This window comes from Emys orbicularis, chromosome 23 (assembly GCF_028017835.1).
Source record: "Emys orbicularis isolate rEmyOrb1 chromosome 23, rEmyOrb1.hap1, whole genome shotgun sequence".
Taxonomy (NCBI): domain Eukaryota; kingdom Metazoa; phylum Chordata; order Testudines; family Emydidae; genus Emys; species Emys orbicularis.
In genome coordinates, this window is record NC_088705.1 from 20167322 (window position 1) to 20187223 (window position 19902).

Sequence of the window (19902 nt, forward strand, 5' to 3'; positions counted from 1 at the left end):
GTAATGGTCGTGACCTACTAAAAAGGACCCGAGCGAGGGGAGACCGCTTGTTAATCGCTGCAAAGCAAGATGAAGACCGACAAACTATTTAAGTGATTGTTAGAGAACCAACTACAGACAAGACTGCAGCAACAGTGCCAAGCATAACTGATGCAGCAGATCACAGCCCAGCAGCAGCTGCTGATGCGTGAACTGGCCGACCAGCACCAGACTCAACAGGAGAGGCTGATGCAGCAAATGGCGCAACTGTTGCAACCCAGGGGGGCCCCTCTCTCCAACCAAGCAGGAGCAGATGCAGGACCCATACCCGCCAACCTCTCCGTGCGACTCATGAAGATAGGGCCCAGGGATGACTCAGAAGCCTTTCTGGTAACTTGAGAGGGCAGCCACCACCGCATGGTAGCCGCCCGCACACTGGGCCACCCTCTTGGTCCCCTACCTCACGCGCCCTGCCCAGTCCACATTCCAGAACCTACACACCCTACATGCTCTCGACTACGGGAAGGTAAAGGCAGCTATCCTAGACCAAGCAGGCATCAGTGCCGAGACCTACCGCCAGCACTTCCGCCAGGCACGGTCCTGGAGACGTGGGTATCGTTCCTGGTGGTGGTTAGACCCTTAAAAAAATGGTCGGGGGCCAAAGTGGTCCTCGAGCAATTCACCCAGATCCTCCCCAGCAGGGAAAAGGAATGGGTACAGCAGCATCGGCCAGCTACCCTCGCCGAAGCTGTCGAATTAAGGGAGAATTACCTGGTGGCAGAAGCCCCAGAGCCACAACCGCAGAAGCCAGAAACCCCGAGGGGAAGAAATGGTACAGCCAGAGGCAGCCCTCATAGCAACAAACTGGGGAGAGCACGGCGCCTACCCCGAGCCCTCTATCAGTTCAAGCCACAAAGAGAGGCGGCCAGCTGGCAGAGTATCAACCTGGAGGGAGGGAGACCCGCCCGGGGGAGTCCTCCCACCAAAGACAGAAGCACCCACTGGAGGAAACCAAGACCGGTGCTATGAGTGCGGAGAGGAGAGGCACTTTCGCTGGGACTGCCCATACATGGACTGTAGCTATGACCGAGTATGGGTAGCCAGCCCAACGGAAAGACCCAGAGACGCTCATGGTACCCCTAAGGGTGAACAGGACCCTGACGCAGGCCCTGGTAGACAACGGATGCAGCCAGACTCTTATCCGGGATGGCGTGATCTCTATCCCCAAGCCGACTGGCACTGAGATACAGTTGCAGTGCGTCCACAGAGATGTCTGCCTTTACCCGATTGCTAAGGTTAAGTTGGAGTTTGCCCGACACAATACGGTCCTCCAGGTTGGGGTCGCCCCCAGATTAGCCTACCCTGTGATCTTGGGCACGACTGGCCCTGGTTCAAGGAATTCTTAAGAGGTTATGATTGTCGAAACTCAGAAGGGGACAAGAAAGGGCCTCTGCAGAGAGGGCTACTTGGCTGACCGGCAGATCCCAACCCAGGGGAGGGCCCTTCCGACCATCCGGGAGCAGATGGTGGACCCTATCCTAAACCGCGCCTGGGAACATGCAATGACCCCCAGCCCAGAAGCAGGGGACAGTGCCCGTCACCCACAATGGCCCCACTTTGAGATCCAGAGGCTCCGCCTCTACCAGGGGTCTAAGATCCCCAGACGCAGAAGACCTCCGACAGCTGCTGGTTCTACAAAGGCTACGGCGTGACCTCCTGTGCTTGGCACACTCAGTGCCTGGGTGGGCCACCTCGGGAAAAAAAACGACTGTCCAAAGGGTGGCCCGACAGTTCTCCTGGCCAGGTATCCATCAGGAGGTAAAGGATTACTGCACTTCTTGCCTGGAGTTCCAGCAGGCTGGACCAAAGGGGATACCCAAGGCACCCCTCATCCCCTTACCTGTGATAGGGGTCCCCTTTGAACACACCGGCCTAGACCTGGTGGGGCCACTGGAAAGGAGCAGGGTGGGAAACTGCTACATCCTGGAGATCATTGACTATGCCACCTGGTACCCTGAAGCCGTCCTTTTGTGGACAGCCACGGCACCTAAGATCGCCACAGAGCAAGTGAAAGTCTTCGCCAGGGTGGGGATACCGCGAGAGATCCTAACCGATCAAGGTACCAATGTGACATCCCATCTGATGGCTGAACTCTGCCACTTACTCAACATCCGGGCTCTCAAGACCTTGGCGTACCACCACTCCAGGGAAGTCCAACTGACTCTGGCCATTAGGCCGCACTTCCCCCTAGGCAAGGGGAGTCCTATTGACGCCGGCCCTTGGGCCACGCAGCCCTGAGGCTGAGGGAAGCCATACTGACTTTAACCAGGGGGCTACCACGCCCTTGCCCCACCCCCAGGATGACGGGGTGTACTTGCCCTGCGACACACCCTTAGAGAGGTTTTGATGTAGCATGTGAACACTGCATGACAAGTTCCTGAATCTTTCCTCTGGTAATAATACACTGCCTCCCTAGAAATCTAGAATCACTCTAGAATGAAATCTGTGTTGGAAAAAGTAAGCACTTCATTTATTAAGGGGCCTAGCCTCTTGAATAAGGAAAATGTAAACTGAAGTTTGTAAGACCCTCTCTGGCTTTGAGAAGCCAAATCGTCTAAATAGGGGTAGACCAAAAATACCATGCCTTCTTAAATGGGCTGCTACTGCAGATATGCATTTGGTAAAAACCTTAGGCACAGTGGGAAGGCCAAATGGTAGGACCTTGCTCTGAAAATGGTCTTGACCGAATGCATAATGAAGATACTCCTGGTGTGATGGTGTATAGAAACATGCATCTTTCAATCAGAACTGCAAACCAATCTAGGGTGGAAAGAAAGAGAATAACAGATGCAAGAGTCAACATTCTGAATCGGAATTTCATGTTCTAATTGTTGAGTTTCCTTAGATCCAGTATTGACTGAAGCCCTTCATCTTTTTTTGGTATCAGGAAATATCAATAAAATCCATGGTTTCTGAATTCTCTTGGGACACCTCTATGCTCTTGCTTGCATCAGGGCACCTTTTTCTACTTTTACTCTCATAGGAGGGATCCTTGAATAGGAAAGTGGGGAGGGCTGAACAGAAGAAGGGTATCTAATTGAATGGTATTGTGATGTTACACCCCATATTCTTTATGGAAATATGCTTATGATATGGCATAACAGATACATTTTATGCAAGATGGGTCTTGTAAGGTATCATTGGAAAGGTTATATTTACTGAATATCACATTTAGTAAATTATAGCCTTTCCAATGATACCTTATCCAATTTATATGGATGTATCATTTCTGTATCTAAAGTTACGAATATTGACTATGTAACAATTACAACTGAGTGTACACGTGGGAAACACCCACACACCCCACAACAGGCCATCAGCCTTGATGGGCCATTAGGAAGAAACAATAAGGCTTTGAAGATACTCATCTCTCCTTCCTGGGACATTGCTTTGACACTACAAGGTCAGGTGGTCATGTCACTTGGTACTAAACACCACCTTGGACACTGCTGGTACTTTTCCATTGGAAACAAAGGCTTCCCGCCTTATGTAAATTCTATTTAAGGCTGGAGAGTAAAGCAAACAGGACTCTTTTCCATCACCTTCCCGCCTTAGAAAAAAAGGCTGCTGAAAGTACCTGAAGAGACAAAGGAACTGAGTGATGGGAAAGGCAAGGGCTGAGTCCAGACTTAGGCTTTGTCTTCACTACCCGCCGATCCGGCGGGTAGCAATCGGTTTTTCGGGGATCGACTTACCGCGTCTAGTGAAGACGCGGTAAAATCGATCCCTGATCATTCTGCCGTCGACTCCGGAAATCCACCTCGGCAGGAGGCGGCAGCGGAGGCGGCGGCAGCGGTCGACTTTCCCGCGTCCTCACCGCTAGGTAAGCCGACCTAAAATACGCAACTTCAGCTACGGTATTCACGTAGCTGAAGTTGCGTATCTTAGGTCGGACCCCCGCTGCAGTGTAGACCTAGCCTAAGACAAAAGTCTAGTCTGTAAAGAGAAATAACTGGAACTCTAAGCTACAGAAACGCTGCAACTTGCCTAAAACAACATTTAGGGTGAGAAATTACTTCTTGAAAGCAGTCTATAAGAGCTTAAGCTTGGTATGCGTGTTTTGTTTTATTTGCTTGGTAATCTGCTTTGTTCTGTTTGCTATCCCTTATAATCACTTAATTTACCTTTTATAGTTAATAAACTTATTTCTTGTTTATAACATAACCCAGATTGTGTAATTCATATCTGGAGGGGGGTTGGGGCAAGAAGCTGTGCATATCTCTCCACATTGAATTTTTATAAGCTTGCGCTGTGCAGATCTTGCTATACAGCACAAGACAATATTACTTTGGGTTTACTCCCCAAAAGAGGATGTGCACTTGAGTGCTGGGCAATTTCCTAGCTGAATCTCCCCATAGAAACTGCTGGCAGACTGTGTGATTCTAAAGTTGGTGCATCCCTACATGTGTATGTGTGCTGCCAGAAGCCGGAGAGCGTGATTCAGCAAAACAGGGAGAGGGAGCCCAGGCTAGTGGAGTAGGCTGGCTCAGTGAAACCCCAGCACATCAGGTGGCATCCTGGCCAGCGGGGTAGGGGGTCCCACCCGTCACAGGTATACCCTTCCTTTATCTCTAAAATCCACTTGCCTAAAGTGATGGACATCCATTCATAGTAGAAATGAGACAGGTCAAAAAGCAGGTCAGGAAGTAGGTAATTCAGGAATTGGCTTGGAGCGCTTGATTCTTACGTCAAACCTGTGGTCTAACATTTGACAAAGAGAGCATAATCAAAGGATGCTTTATCTTCATTTGAGGTTTGAACACGCTCGCTGAGAATCATAGACTTTAAGGTCAGAAGGAACCATTATGATCGTCTAGTCTGACCTCCTGCACAAAGCAGGCCACAGAATCTCACCCACCCACTCCTGTATCAAACCCCTAACCTATGTCTGAGCTACTGAAGTCCTCAAATCGTGGTTTAAAGACTTCAAGATGCAGAGAATCCTCCAGCAAGTGATCCTTGCCCCACACTGCAGAGGAAGGTGAAAAACCCCCAGGGCTTCTGCCAATCTGCCCTGGAGGAAAATTCCTTCCCGATCCCAGATATGGCTATCAGCTAAACCCTGAGCATGTGGGCAAGACTCACCAACCAGATACCCAGGAAAGAATTCTCTGTAGTAACTCAGATCCCACCCCATCTAACATCCCATCACAGGCCATTGGGCATATTTACCACTAATAGTCCAAAATCAATTAATTGACAAAATTAGGCTATCCCATCATACCATCCCCTCCATAAACTTATCAAGCTTAGTCTTGAAGCCAGATATGTCTTTTGCCCCCACTGCTCCCCTTGGAAGGCTGTTCCAGAACTTCACTCCTCTAATGGTTAGAAACCTTGGTCTAATTTCAAGTCTAAACTTCCTGATGGCCAGTTTATATCCATTTGTTCTTGTGTCCACATTGGTACTGAGCTTAAATCATTCCTCTCCCTCCCTGGTATTTATCCCTCTGATGACTTGTTGCTGTTAATATTTTCTCCTCTAGCCGTAACAAAAGATGAAGAAGACAGCAAATAAAATTATTTGTGTAACCTGAACATGGGACCAGGAGTCTCTCTTTTATAAGGCTGTAAAAGATTCCACGATCTTGCCACACCAACACTTTCATCAGTGGAACATTTCCCTTCTATTTCTTGATCTGTTGTACATAATCAGTTTGAGTCACAGGCTCTTCTTCCTCCTCTAGTAGCGTATCAGGCACTAGGATAGAAAAATGCTCTCCATGAAAAGGGTGACTAGGTGAAGGCCAATATGACCAAGCCACCAAATGTGGCATATGCCAATCCTGCCAGCTACCAAACTCTGGCACTGTGTCATTGCCTGTGGGGTGAGATAACTTTACACTGCCTTCTGAGGCACAAAAGTCTTGATTAAAGCAGCTAATAGACCTCCGTAGCTCTGACCCAATCCAATCTTGGATCAGATAAAGAAATTATTGGAGAAGTGACCAATGACAACATCTGAAGAACAAAACGAGGAGATGGGAGAACCTAATGGTGTCTTCAGTGGTGGAAAAAAGGAATCTGAGGAGCTCTCTTATAAGAGAGAGATGGGAAGATTTATCTTATTTCTAAGCATATTTTTAGCTTTTTATCTATTTAAATTTTCAGTTGCAGGAAATTATGGATTGTCAGACTATTATTTAATGACAGTAGGCACAGCTTCAAAAAGTTAAAGCTTTATAAGCATTGAAACTCAAACTGTCAACACCATATGTGAAAATGTACAAACCAAACTTTAATAAGTTTTGAAGCAGAATTTTCTTACTTTGCCTATCTGTACATTTTGGTTATCGTTGGAAATTTTTTTCATGGTTTGAGTGTACAGTGAAATCAACGTTTACAGACATTTACTGACTACAATTAATCCTTTCAAGCCTACTTATGTTGCATCACTTAAACCTCAGATTTAATAGGTCTAGCTGCCAAGGCCTCCTGTAAAGTAAGGGCTTGAAGTCTATTTAGTCTTTCTGTGCTCAGGACTAAAAGTGCTGCCTATTGCATCATACCTAATTACTTTTTTTAATGTTACAGGTTACTACAAGTGGAAAGAGTGCTTCAAGTTGATTTGTCCTCATCAGCAAAAAAAGAAGCGGTTCAGTGGTACTCATCAGCTTTGTTTATTACGCCAAAAGAGTTGTAATGAGGCACTGGTTAAGACGTCAGCATGCAGACAGAAATTACTGGAATCCATCCACAAATGGTATGCACAGTTACATGACACAATTACATAACAATTAATTACAATCCCAAAGTAATTTTTTTTTTAATTCTTGCATTTACTTTGGTCTTCATCATTTTTAAGCATCAATGGGAAGATAACTAGCCACTGAATCTTTTACACCATGGAGGACCTGGTTAAACACAACACTCAGTGGCACCTTACAAGGTGTAAGTGCTCTCAAACTAAATTTGGCACGGTTGGAGACAAAGTACATTGAGCATCAGGAAAATGCTGAAAATGCCAGGACAAGTGCCAGTAGGGGGTGAAACTTGCTTTGTACTAGGTCCCATGGCATTTGTGTTTCGAGAAGAACACCTGCTTCCTCTGCGGTAAGCCCACAGCCATCCATCAAGCACAGTTTTAACACAGGAGAAGCTATATTAGAGAGAACGTTGCATGGAAAGTAAAGTTAAGTAAGTGCATTGACCCAAGACACCCATGCATATGACATTGTGTATTACATCGAGTGCTACACCGAGAAAGTATAGTACCATAAGGTAAAAGCAATAGAAAAATACCAATTTTACAACTGCAAACTGTGCAAATCAGCTGGAGTTCATAAATTGCCTTGCAGATGGGACAGGAATGTGGTGGTAATGGCCAATGCAGAAGCCAAGTACAGAGAAATATCTGTTTTGAATGGGATTGAGGAGGAACAAATGCTCAGCAGAAAGGCTCTGAAAGCACTTATTGAAGATGAACATAGTTTTTAGCAATCCTATCCTCAGAAACAAATCACAGTGCATATCCTTAAAAGCTGCAAAAGTTATGACACTATCAAAAGTGGAAGAAAGCACCAATGTCAACAGTAATATGAAGACTGTTTGCAGCTGTGAAGTTTTTATGGAAAAGCATTTTGTCCTGCAGTATGTGGATGCCAAACCTGAAACAATAATGCCACATGACCTGTATTACTACTTCAAGCAGTGCATCCGTGGTTGCAGTGACTTCAGCACCAGAAAGTATGATAAGCAAGTGGAATACAAGCCTGCCAACTTGTCACAATGCCTCATGTACTAGTGCTTGAATGAAAGTCAGGCTTCCAATACATATATGACAACTGTGTGGCATATGTGTGATCTACCACAAGTGGCTGTTGGTTTAACAATTCATTCTAAAACCTGCAGCAAATTCCACAGCATTGGCTCCTCAACTGACTTCAACAAAGTACTCAACCTGGAGATTGCAGTCACAAATGAGGTTCTTCACCCCATGGAACTGAATGAAGGGTTGTACATTTCCCCAGACCTCACCAAGGTTAGGTTTATATTTTGTGCTGCCAATAACTTAGACTTCCTTGAATGTACAACAGATAGCAAAGGTACCCTTCATGTTACTCTTGTGGTCTGCTATCAGGAGCATATTAACAGGGACCAGTCCCAACCTCGAGTGCTGTCTGGACCCCCAGCAAAGAACCATTCCCTGAAGGAGCTTCCTAACACACTTTCCTACCAAGGTCCAAAATTTTTGAGCCAAGAAGTGCAGTGTTCAATGAAACAGCAGTTAAACTGATTATAGTAGAGCTTTTTACATTCACTAACCTTGACCTCGCTTTGTTATTATGCAAAAGTGTGATGCACTCCAGAGGCAAAATTAAAAAAAAAAAAAAAATCACTAAAAATGGCTTCAGTTAAAGAGACAGAAGACCTTTCCTCAAATGCTCTGGACACCCAGGAAATATCATACCACACCATTTCAGGAGAAAGGTACATTTCAACATGGTCAGCCTTTACATCAGCATTACACAAGGTGCCAGAGTAAATGATCCTCGTACGTATCATGCCAATCATACCTCCTAGCCCCACTGGTTGCTCAGTTCAGTTAATTTTCCTTATGCATCTGAAATGCATGCACAAATACGAGTTAACCACATACTACCTTGCAAGAAAAATGCTCCAGCAAGTGAATTGCTCAAAGAATTTCATCATTGCATGGTGTAATGAAGCTGCTGCCTCATATTGTTCAGTGGAGTTTCTTCTTAGTTCCTATGAGGAGGCTGACACTAAAATTATCTTGCATGCCACCAATGTAACAGGGAGGTGCTAACTCTGGATTTTGGCACAAGACAGATGTTCTAGTGCTCTCTGAGAGATGCTACCAACGAGTTTCACAAGATTCCATATTTTTGCCTGGTTCTGAGGAACAGAATCACTGTATATCCCTCAGGGTTTGGTCCTATCACTTGGCCCGTTGAAAGCAACCGTACTGCCAGGTTTCCACTCCACTTCAGGATGTGACATTACTGTAAGGCTGACTGGAAAGACCAAATTATCTTACTGGAAGCCATTTGATTCAGCCTCTGAAGATTCCTTCTCACTCTGAAGGTGCTTAGAAAACGCTGAGACAGTTACTGATGAGGTCATAAATGCACTGGAGGCATTCATATGCAGTTTAACATTTGAAGACCAACATTACAACACTTGCAGAGCTACGCTGGTGGATGTTTTTCAAGAAGCAGACAAACGAAAAAATATGCCACCGACATAGGGTGAATTTATACTTGCCATTAGAAGGGCAAATTACCAAGCAACAGAACACATCAGGGATGATTAGCATCCAAAACTACCCTCCCCTATAAGGCATGAATGAGTTTCGGAGGGATGGATTATTCACACCAGTTATGCGTGAAATACCATGTGGTCCCAAATCAATCCTTCAGCTAATCAAATGCTTCTGTACGAAGACCACATTCTCACTACCCTGCAAATGTCTGGTCAGCAGCCTGCCTTGTACGGAGAGTACAAGTGCAGCATGGATGAGGATCAGTGTGACAGTGTGTCTAACAGTGGTGACCTACTGATTATGACTTTGATGAATAAGTGTTTTCAGTCCTACATGTCACGGACAACTTCCCTAGGATTAGCCAAAAATCAATGTGGGTTTTTTTATGTAAGCGAAGTATACTGGTATTAAATTTCCTAGAACATATTGTTAGGATATAAATATTCAGGCCTCTCTGCAAAAGTCTATACTTTAAGAATTTAGGTGTATTCTTATCACTAAGCTAGTTATAGAGGTATAAAAGAAAGAATCAAAATCACTGTCGGTCTGTGTCAGGGCCTTCTCTAACTGTGACAGTCTGAGGCCCTGTTAGGCTAAGGCCTTCGGCTAAGTAGCAGAGGCAGCCATAAGCTGGGAAGTGTATGGTCACATCCTCACATTCCAAACTAGTCACCTGCGACGGGACCCCCTGCACTGCCGCCGAGCGCCGCCCTGCGACGGGACCCCCAGCACAGCCGCCGAGCGCTGCCCTGCGACGGGACCTCCTGGCACTGCTGCTATTGGGCTGTTAGGCATTATCAGGGCAGGATTGTATTCCTATCACCTCCAGAGAAAGGGAAGAGCCTAGAAGATGTAAAAGGAAACTTAGTTTGATAGCATCCTGGCTGGCAAGAACTCACTTATGAATAGCTGGGATGTGAAATCCTCATTTCTTTGTTGTTCTATCACTCTAGTCCCCATTTCCCTATTGTTAGTCTGTATAATCTCTGTCTGGTTCTGTAATTGTTTATCTGCTGTATAATTAATTTTGTTGGGTGTAAACCAATTAGGGTTTGCCCTGTGGCCAGGAGACACTGGATCTGACTGCTGTATGGGGAGAAGAATTTGTGCAGGCAGAACTCCAATCAAAAAGAAATGCTAATATGTATGCCAAAATCGCACAGGGCATGATGGACAGAGGCTACAACAGGGGCACACAGCAGTGCAGCGTGAAAGTCAAGGAGCTCAGGCAAGCCTACCAAAAGACAAAGGAGGCAAACGGTCGCTCTGGGTCAGAGCCCCATACATGCCGCTTCTATGATCAGCTGCATGGCATTCTGGGGGGGACCCTACCACTACCCCACCACTGTCCGTGGACACCTGCAAGGGGGGAGTCTCATGCAACACGGAGGAGGATTTTGTGGATGAGGAAGAGGAGGAGGAGAATGGGCAGCAGGCAAGCGGTGAATCAGTTCTCCCTGGCAGCCGGCACCTTTTCATCACCTGGAGCCAATACCCTCCCAAGGCAGGATCCCTGACCCTGAAGGTGGAGAAGGCACCTCTGGTGAGTGCACATTTGTAACTACAGTACAGGGTTTAAAAGCAATAATGTTGAATGTTTGATTTGCCCTGAAGATTTGGGATGCATTCGTGGCCAGTACAGCTACTGGAAAAGTCTGTTAACATGTCTGGGGATGGAGCGGGAATCCTCCAGGGACATCTCCATGAAGCTCTCCTGGAGGTACTCTGAAAGCCTTTGCAGAAGGTTTCTGGGGAAAGCTGCCTTATTTCGTCCTCCACAGGAGGACACTTTACCATGCCAAGCCAGTAGCAAGTAGTCTGGAATCATTGCAGCACAAAGCATGGCAGCGAATGGTCCTGGGTTTTGGTCACATTCAAGCAATATTCAGTCTATATCTTTCTGTGTTAGCCTCAGGAAAGTGATACCATTCATGGTCACCTGGTTGAAACAGGGGAATTTTTGTAAGGGAACAGTAAAAGGACCCCGTTCATGCTGGGCTGTTTGCACTTAGCTAAAAGGGATCATCCCTGAGAATAGCCACGTGGTGGGGGGAGGGGTGAAAAGATCATCCCAAATAGCCACGTGGAGGAGTGGGGAGAGGTGTGTGCTGCACATCCACCCAAAAAGCGCAGCCTCTCCTTTTAAATGGCAAACCCATCCGGCATTGCTTGCTATGGGAAAGGAGGGTGCTGCAGTTTGAAAACATTCCCACATGTTATGAAGGTGTTAGAAGCCAAACCCACGTACCCTTTGGCTTACCATGGCTGCCTGGAAACCAAATTCTGTTGCCCAGCCGAGTGTGATGTGTCACCATACCAGCAGGCACTCAATATAAAAGGTAAATGCGACCTTGTACCTACATGTGCTGTCTGCTATGAATTGCTTGATTCATTGTGAAAGAGTCTCCCTTTTGTTCTCAGAAATGTATCATCTTAAATTTTACTCTCCCTTTTTATCCCCCTGCAGGTGCAAATGTTTCTATGTTCCCCCTATCATCTCTGTCCCTGAGGTTATCGCAGATTAGAAGGTGAAAAAAATGTACTCGCAATGACGTTTTCCGAGCTCATGCAGTTCTCCCGCACTGATAGGACACAGCTGAATGCATGGAGGCATTCAGTGGCAGAGTCCAGGAAAGCATTAAGTGAGCACGATGAGAGGAGGCAGGATGCAATACTGAGGCTAATGGGGGAGCAAACGGACATGCTCAGGCGTCTGGTGGAACTGCAGGAAAGCCATCAAGAGCACAGACCACCGCTGCATCCACTGTACAACTGCCTGCCCTCCTCCCCAAGTTCCATATCCTCCTCACGCAGACGCCCAAGAACGCGAGGGGGGTGGGGGGGGGAGAGGCATGGAAAGGCTCCGGGCACCCAGCCACTCCACTCCAGAGGATGGCCCAAGCAACAGAAGGCTGCCATTGAAACAGTTTTGATTTGTAGTGTGGCTACCATAAGCCATGTGGCCTTGTCCTTCCCTCCTCCCCCACCCAGGCTCCCTTATCAGTTATCTCCCTTTTTTTTCTTTCTTTTTTTTAATTAAGAAAGAAAGAATGCATGGTTTCAAAATAATAGTGACTTTGGGCATAAGCTTTTGTGCGTAAAAAACCTCACTTCTTCAGATGCATCTGAAGTGAGGTTTTTTTACCCATGAAAGCTTATGCCCAAATAAATCTGTTAGTCTTTAAGGTGCCACCGGACTCCTTGTTGTTTTTGTGGATACAGACTAACACGGCTACCCCCTAATACTTGAATAGTGACTTTATTTCCTTTGCCAGCTGTGATCGAAGGGAGGAGGGTGGTTGGCTTACAGGGTATTAAAATCAACAAAAGGGGTGGTTTTGCATCAAGGAGAAACACATACAACTGTCACACCGTAGCCTGGTCAGTCATGAAACTGGTTTTCAAAGCCTCTCTGATGCGCAGCGCATCTACTTGTGGTCTTCTAATCGCCCTGATGTCTGGCTGTTCAAAACTGGCAGCCAGGCGATTTGCCTCAACCTCTCACCCCGCCATAAACGTCTCTCCCTTACTCTCACAGATATTATGGAGCACACAGCAAGCAGTAATAACAATGGGAATATTGGTTGCACTGAGGTCTAACTCAGTCAGCAAACAGCACCAGGGAGCTTTTAAACGTCCAAAGACACATTCTACCACCATTCTTCACTTACTCAGCCTATAGTTGAACTGCTCATTACTACTGTCCAGGCTGCCTGTGTATGGCTTCATGAGCCATGGGAGCAAGGGATAGGCTGGGTCTCCAAGGATAACTATAGGCATTTCAACATCCCCAACAGTAATTTTCTGGTCTGGGAAGTAAGTCCCTTCTTGCAGCTGCTCAAACCAGAGTTCCTAAAGATGAGAGTGCCATGCACCTTTCCCAGCCATCCCACGTTGATGTCGGTGAAATGTCCCTTGTGATCCACCAGTGCTTGCAGCACCATTGAGAAGTACCCCTTGTGATTTATGTACTGGATGGCAAGGTGATCAGATGCCAAGATAGACGGAATGCATATCCCTATCGCCCCACCAGAGTTAGGGAAACCCATTGCAGCAAAGCCATCCACTATGACCTGCACATTTCCCAGAGTCACTACCCTTGTTAGCAGAACATCAGTGATTGCATTGACTACTTGAATCACAGCAGTCCCCACAGCAGATTTGCCCACTCCAAATTGATTCCTGACTGACTGGTAGCAGTCAGGCATTGCAAGCTTCCACAGGCCTATCACCACTTGCTTCTCAGCTGTCAGGGCTGCTCTCATCTTGGTATTCCTGCACATCAGGGTGGGGAAGAGCAACTCACAGAGTTCCAGGAAAGTGACCTTACGCATGCAGAAGTTTTGCAGCCATTGGGAATCATCCCATACCAGCAACACTATGCGGTCCCACCAGTCTGTGCTAGTTTGCCGGGCCCAGAATCGGCGTTCCACTGTATCAACCAGCCCCACTGCCGCCATGATGTCCCAATTGTCACAGCCCGTGCTTTCAGGAACGTCTGTGTCCATGTCCTCCTCACAATCGACCTCATGCTGCCGTCTCTTAGCCAGGTTCTGCACATACTACAGTATAATGCGGAAGGTGTTTACAATGCTTGCAACAGCAGCGGTGAGCTGAGCGGGCTCCATGATTGCCGTGCTATGGCGTCTGCACGGGTAACCCAGGAAAAAAGGCGTGAAATGACTGTCTGCAGTTGCTTTCACGGAGGGAGGGGAGACTGATGACATGTACCCAAAACCACCCGCGACAATGTTTTTGCCCCATCAGGCACTGGGAGCTTAACCCAGAATTTCAATGGGCAGCGGAGACTGCGGGAATTGTGGGATAGCTTCCCACAGTGCACCGCTCCGTGAGTCGATGCTAGCCATGGTAGTGAGGACGCACTCCACAGACTTAATGCGCTTAGTGGGGACATACACAATCGACTGTATAAAATCAATTTCTAAAAATCTATTTCTATAAAGTCAACCTAATTTCATAGTGTAGATGTACCCTAACTAGGCCACAGATTATTTAAATGGCAAGGAATTGTTTTAAAACAATTATGTGCGAAGGAAAAGGGAAAAGATAGCAGGTGAAAGGGACAAGAGGCCTAATGAATTGTCCAAGGGCCAAGACATTGTTGTATGCAGTTAAGATCCATAACATATAGAGAAGGAAATGTGTATGATACAAAGACCCTGTTTCACCTTTGATCTCTGTTACTTCTACATAGATCATCAGACAGCCATCTATTGTCTTTGCTAGCTGGTGCTTGTTAGAGGACTAGTGACATCTGGTTCTCCCTTCTAATTACTTTATGGAAATTAAAAAGAAAAAAACTATGGGAATTTAACAAAGTTGTACAGTTAAGCCATCAAAAAAAAAAAAAATCAGAAAATGTCTACGATAAAGTTGAAAAAAAAAATGTCGTTTTTCTACACTGCCTCCGGTACTCTTATGCTTACATGCAAGCAAACCCAAAAAACACTTAAATTTTGCAAATAGGTGAAGCACAATTAAGATTGCCTGAATATTTCCAGTATAAAGGCTCAGTATAAGCACTTCTTCACAGAACACACAGTCAACCACTGAAATTCATTGCCAGCAGATGTTGTGAAGGCTAAAAGTACAACTGGGTTCAAAAAAGAATTAGATAAATTCATGGAGGAGAGGCCCAACATGGTCAGGGACAACTCCATGCTCTGGGTGTCCCTAAACTTCCAGCTGCAGAAGCGGAGTCTGGACGATGGGACGGATCAGTGGATAATTGCCCTGTTCTGTTCATTCCCTCTGAAGCATCTGGCACTGGCTACTGTCAGAAGACAGGATACTGGGCTAGATGGACCATTGGTCTGACCCGGTATGGCTAGTCTTATGTTTTAAGAAGTGCTCAGAACTTGCCCACACTTTCTCCTTTTAGGCTAGAAAGACTAGGTGGGCAAGGTAATATATTTTATTGGACCAAACTCTGTTAGTGAAAGAGACAAGCTTTGGAGCTTACATAGAGCTCTTCTTCAGGTCTGGCTGACATTTCCCAGACTTGGTCTCTGCCTAAGCATGATTCTTTATGAACAAAACTAAAAAACAATTGTTCAAAATATGTTATCCTATTCAATAACTGCACTCCACTTCATACAGTGAAGTCATAGTCAGTTTGGGGTTTTGTAAAGGTAAAGAACCTCCTTTTAAATGTATGTAGTGTTTAAATCCCTTTGTAAAAAGAAATTAGAAGGCTTTTCCTATCCCTTGTGTGTGTCTGTAAGTTGAGTGAGCTCAGTAGCCACATCAGACATACTCAAGCATTCCCCTTTCTCTATTTTCAACAGTTGCAGGTTTGTTGCTGCAGCAACAGCTATATGCAAGCATCCTTTTGCAAACCTGGGAAAGAACACAGACATGAACTCCCCTCATATCAGAGCCTCATGTTAATGATAGCATCACATCAGACAGGAAGTGAAAATCACTACCAACAAGAAATAGTGAAAAGGGGGTGTGAGGGTCTGGGCAGGAGGGGCGGGGGGGACTGCAGCTGGCCTGGGGGTGGGGGTTGAAGATACTTAATTTAGCAAAATATACTGAAATACATTCACTAATACATTGAGCATAATTCGAACTACAATTATCAAATTAAAATTTAAGTACAAGAACAATTTTTTTTTTATTGCTCACTCACAGATTTGCAAAATTTGGTAATCTGCAAAGTGATGAGATTCTATTTTGTACTCATTTTAAGAGATTAGTGCACCAAATTAAACTTACAGTACTAGCCTGCCAAGTACCAAAAGGACATCTTCACATTCCGTAGTCAAGTATGGTCGTGCATTAGCAAAGCTTTGGATGGAGATTCGATACACTTCCAAAAAAGGCAAAATATGTTCAGATGCACCCCGGTTTCCAGCATACTGTAATAATGTCTGAAAGAAAACAAGTTTTATTATTAAAATTTTCATATGAAATTTTATATCTAAATGCAAAAATATACATTATAGCAATGTTAAGACTACTTCGTAAAAAAATAATGGAAAAGACAAATTTCCACTATAAAAAGTGACTGGGAAAATGGCAAATTTTTGCTCAACAGAAGTTTTCCATAAGATAAAAAGTCTCCTAAGATAAAAAGTATTAAAAATAAGCATTGAATTACTTTTACTAATTTTAATCCTGTTAGTATGGTAGATTATCTACTTCAGAGTGAACTAGATTCTACAGCGACTCATGAATTAGAAGAACTTAACTAAGATCCAGTTGCAGGGGCAAATTCTGCCCTCAACTTCACTATGCAACTCCTTTGAAGTCAACAGGGATACACAAGTGTAACAGAGCAGGATCTTCATTGCTAGTGAGAATTCACAAGCAAAATAAAATACTTTAAAATTACAGAGCAAGATTACAGTGCTATTAGATAGTATAAACATTTCATCACCTTCACAAAATGGATACAAAGTCACTAGTAGAGAATCATCATAGAACCCAAAGTGATGCCACTGTTAAGCGATACTTCTCAAAGGGGAATCATACACCCGTAGCTCTGCCACCTTGTGCATGAGCAATGCAATACAGCTAGGCCTAGCACAATTAGAGGGTTGGGGGTTTTTAAGTGAGTAAACATTTATTGCTAAACATCGATTTCACAATACACAATCAAAAATTACAGATAGGCAAAAGAAAGAAAAATACTGCTTGAGAACTTAAGAGTTTGATTTAAGGATACTTCCTTTGTCAACATCACATGTCAAAATATACAATTTGTCTTTTACCAGTTATAAAGCTTTAACTTTTTTTAATCTCAACATCTACTGTCATTAAATAGTTGTCTGACAATCTGCCACAACTGTGAAAATTCAAATTCATAAAAATCTAAAAAAATGCTTAAAAATAAACATTGATATTACCCACTGAAATTATTTAAAAAAAAAAAGTGCAAAGCCTAAATACAGCCAAGTTGAAACCTAGAGTTCATTGGATACAAGGCAGCTTACTTTGACATAAGTGCCTACACTAAAGTTTCACTCCCACTGACATAACTCACCCACCATGCTGACTTAACTCCACCTCCATGAGAAGCATAGCGTGTAGGTCAACATAGGTTGATGCAGTATAGTGTAGACAGTGTTACTTAGATTGACTTTAGTGGCCTCCAGGAGGTGTCTCACAATGCCCCACCTTGACAGCTCTGGTCACTGTTTTGAACTCCACTGCTTAATGGCCAGATACACGCTCCTCCCCTTTAAAGCCCTGTGGACTTTTGAAATTCTATTTCCTGTTTGCCCAGCTGACCATACCAGCTACACATTGCAGACACACTCCCATCTGGAGTGCTCAGGAGGTGTTGGATCTGTGGGGAGAAAAGGCTGTGCAGACACAGCTTGGATCCAGCCACAGAAATACTGATACATGAGGAGAAGACAAATTAAAGAGCTCTCTCCTATGAGATAAAAGCAGAACAAGATCCAAAGACTAAGAGTTGAAGATAAACAAATTTGGACTAGAAATGATGTACAAGTTTAACTCTGAGGGTAACTGACCATTGGAACAATTTACCTAGGGATGTGGTGGATTCTCCACTTGAAGTCTTTAAACTGAGACTGTGGGCAAGTCTACACTTAAAACACTGCATCAATGCAACTGTGCCACCGTAGTGCTTTAATGAAGACACACTATGCTGAAGGAAGAGAGCTATGTCAGCAGAAGAAGCTCTCACAACAACACAGTGCTGTCTACACCAGAGCGTAAGTCAGTATAACTAAGTTGCTCAGGCACATTTATTTTTCACACCTCTGAGTGATTAGAATTACTTCATTATAACTACTAGTGCAAACCTCCCCTGTATCTTTCAAAATGATGTTATGGGTTTGCTACAAAAATTACTAGGAGAAATTCTATGGCCCACATTATGCAGGGAGTCAAAAAAGATCAACACAATAGTTCTTGCTGACCTTAAAAATCTTTGAATCTATACATTTTATCAAGTAACTGCACCCCTATAATATACTAACATTATTCTGGACTGCATAGCGAGAAGTTTAAATAGCTATTTGTTATTTCTAAAGTAGTTAGAGAATTGTTCTGACTCATTCTTTCCCTAACCATTGCCGATTACAACAGGTGTAATATAAAATTTGAACTGATACTGAACACAGAAATAGTATCTTTGATCTTCTGATCAAAGAACCTTCCAAAATCCACACAGCCATCTCCAAACTATTTGTCATATCAAGTTCTGAGATCAAAAGCTGCCGATGATTTGATGACAAGGCAAGAATCCACAGCAAAATGGATTTATTCTGCTTCAAGTTACCTGGGTGCTCTAGCAATCTGATGCCAGGCTAGAAATTCTGTAGCAACTTTCTTAAAGTAAGTAATTTAACTTATATTGACTACAAAGAGAAAAAACAAATTCATTTAATTACTTTGATATTAAAAACATCTTACTGGGTTCTTGCATTTTCAATATGATGCAAATTGCTGTACCAACAAACAACTGCATTAATACTCAAAGAAACAGGTGGAGAATTCTGTACCACACATGCAGTTAGCTATTAAAGGTAAGGGCATTTGCTGGATGTTTCTCCTGAAATGAGCACCAAAATAGCTAACAATGTTGACATTTAAATTGTCAATTTGAGATTTAAAACTGTCTCAGAACTATTAACTAAGACAACACTGCCACACTTATACCTTAATGTTGACAAGGGAAAAGCGAAACATTTTTTTTTAAAAGAAAGCTTACATTCTGGGGCACCCATTCGAGGACAAAAAATACAACCTCACAGCACGCACAAACAATACTGCTCAATTGCGCGCACAAATTTAACACTTTAAATGCAAAGTAGCTCATGATTAGAATTGGAAGAAACTCCAAATAACACCGTTCTCCTCTACCTCTGGCTGGGAAGCAAGGTTACACTCACCAACACAAATGCTCAGAAAAGGATATTTCTAAACGCTTAACTCGCCCGGATTGACGCCTCTGCGCTGTAGCGCTGGCGGCGACAGGCTTTCCCAACACAACCCCTCTGAGCTGCCGGGCTCCCAACACGAGAACGCTCCCGCACCACAACAGGCATACAAGCGCTGTGCGGCCTAAGGCGAAGGCTGCCCGCTCTACAAGGGACTCTAGCCGCTGCGTGCTCGGGACCACAGCCCCCGCCCGCGATGCTCCGTGCGGGACCCCCGGGCCCCGCGGCTCCCGCCCGGCCCGGCTCCCACCTGGCAGAACCCCCGGCAGTAGGTCCGAGACGAAGACTCCGAAACCTCCTGTTCGCGCAGCTCCGCCTGCAACTGCCAGAGACAGGCGCGAAGCGCAACCACTAGCCGCTCCATATCGGGGCGCGGAGACGCCTCGGCCTCTGCGTCCGCCATCTGCACCCGTCCCCACCGCGCGTAGGCAGTGATCACGTGATCAGAAGCAACCACTGATGACCTCATCGGCATGGAACTGAGTCACATGACTCACACGTGACTGGCAAACCCAAGCGTTTACGAAACCACGTGACCAAGGAACAGGGCAAACCAGAAAAACGTTTAAATAGGTGACGTTCTAAGACAGCGCGATATTGTTGATACGTCTATTGGCTCCGCCCTCAACCATCCCACTAGGACGCGCTGCTAGAGTGACCCCCAGCCGCCCCGGGGGTGCGGCTCACGGGCAGGGG

The 19902-nt window shown here is 45.0% G+C and overlaps 1 protein-coding gene across 5 annotated transcripts in view; it reads right to left on the reverse strand.

Annotated features, from left to right (window-relative positions):
* The window catches only part of RLF (RLF zinc finger), a 109797-nt gene extending 90116 nt beyond the window's left edge, over positions 1-19681 (reverse strand). For 3 of the 5 annotated variants that reach the window (XM_065421603.1, XM_065421602.1, XM_065421604.1), the window contains exons 1-2: positions 19457-19639; positions 16007-16161 (exon numbers count right to left, since the gene is read on the reverse strand). In XM_065421603.1, coding sequence (XP_065277675.1) covers positions 16007-16161; positions 19457-19609 — 308 coding nt within the window. In that variant the 5' untranslated portion in view covers positions 19610-19639. Of the gene's footprint in view, positions 1-16006; positions 16162-16482; positions 16575-19456 lie in introns of those variants that run through there. The other 2 variants (XM_065421599.1, XM_065421600.1) reach the window with 2 other exon arrangements.
* Between the last annotated feature and the right edge of the window lie 221 nt (positions 19682-19902).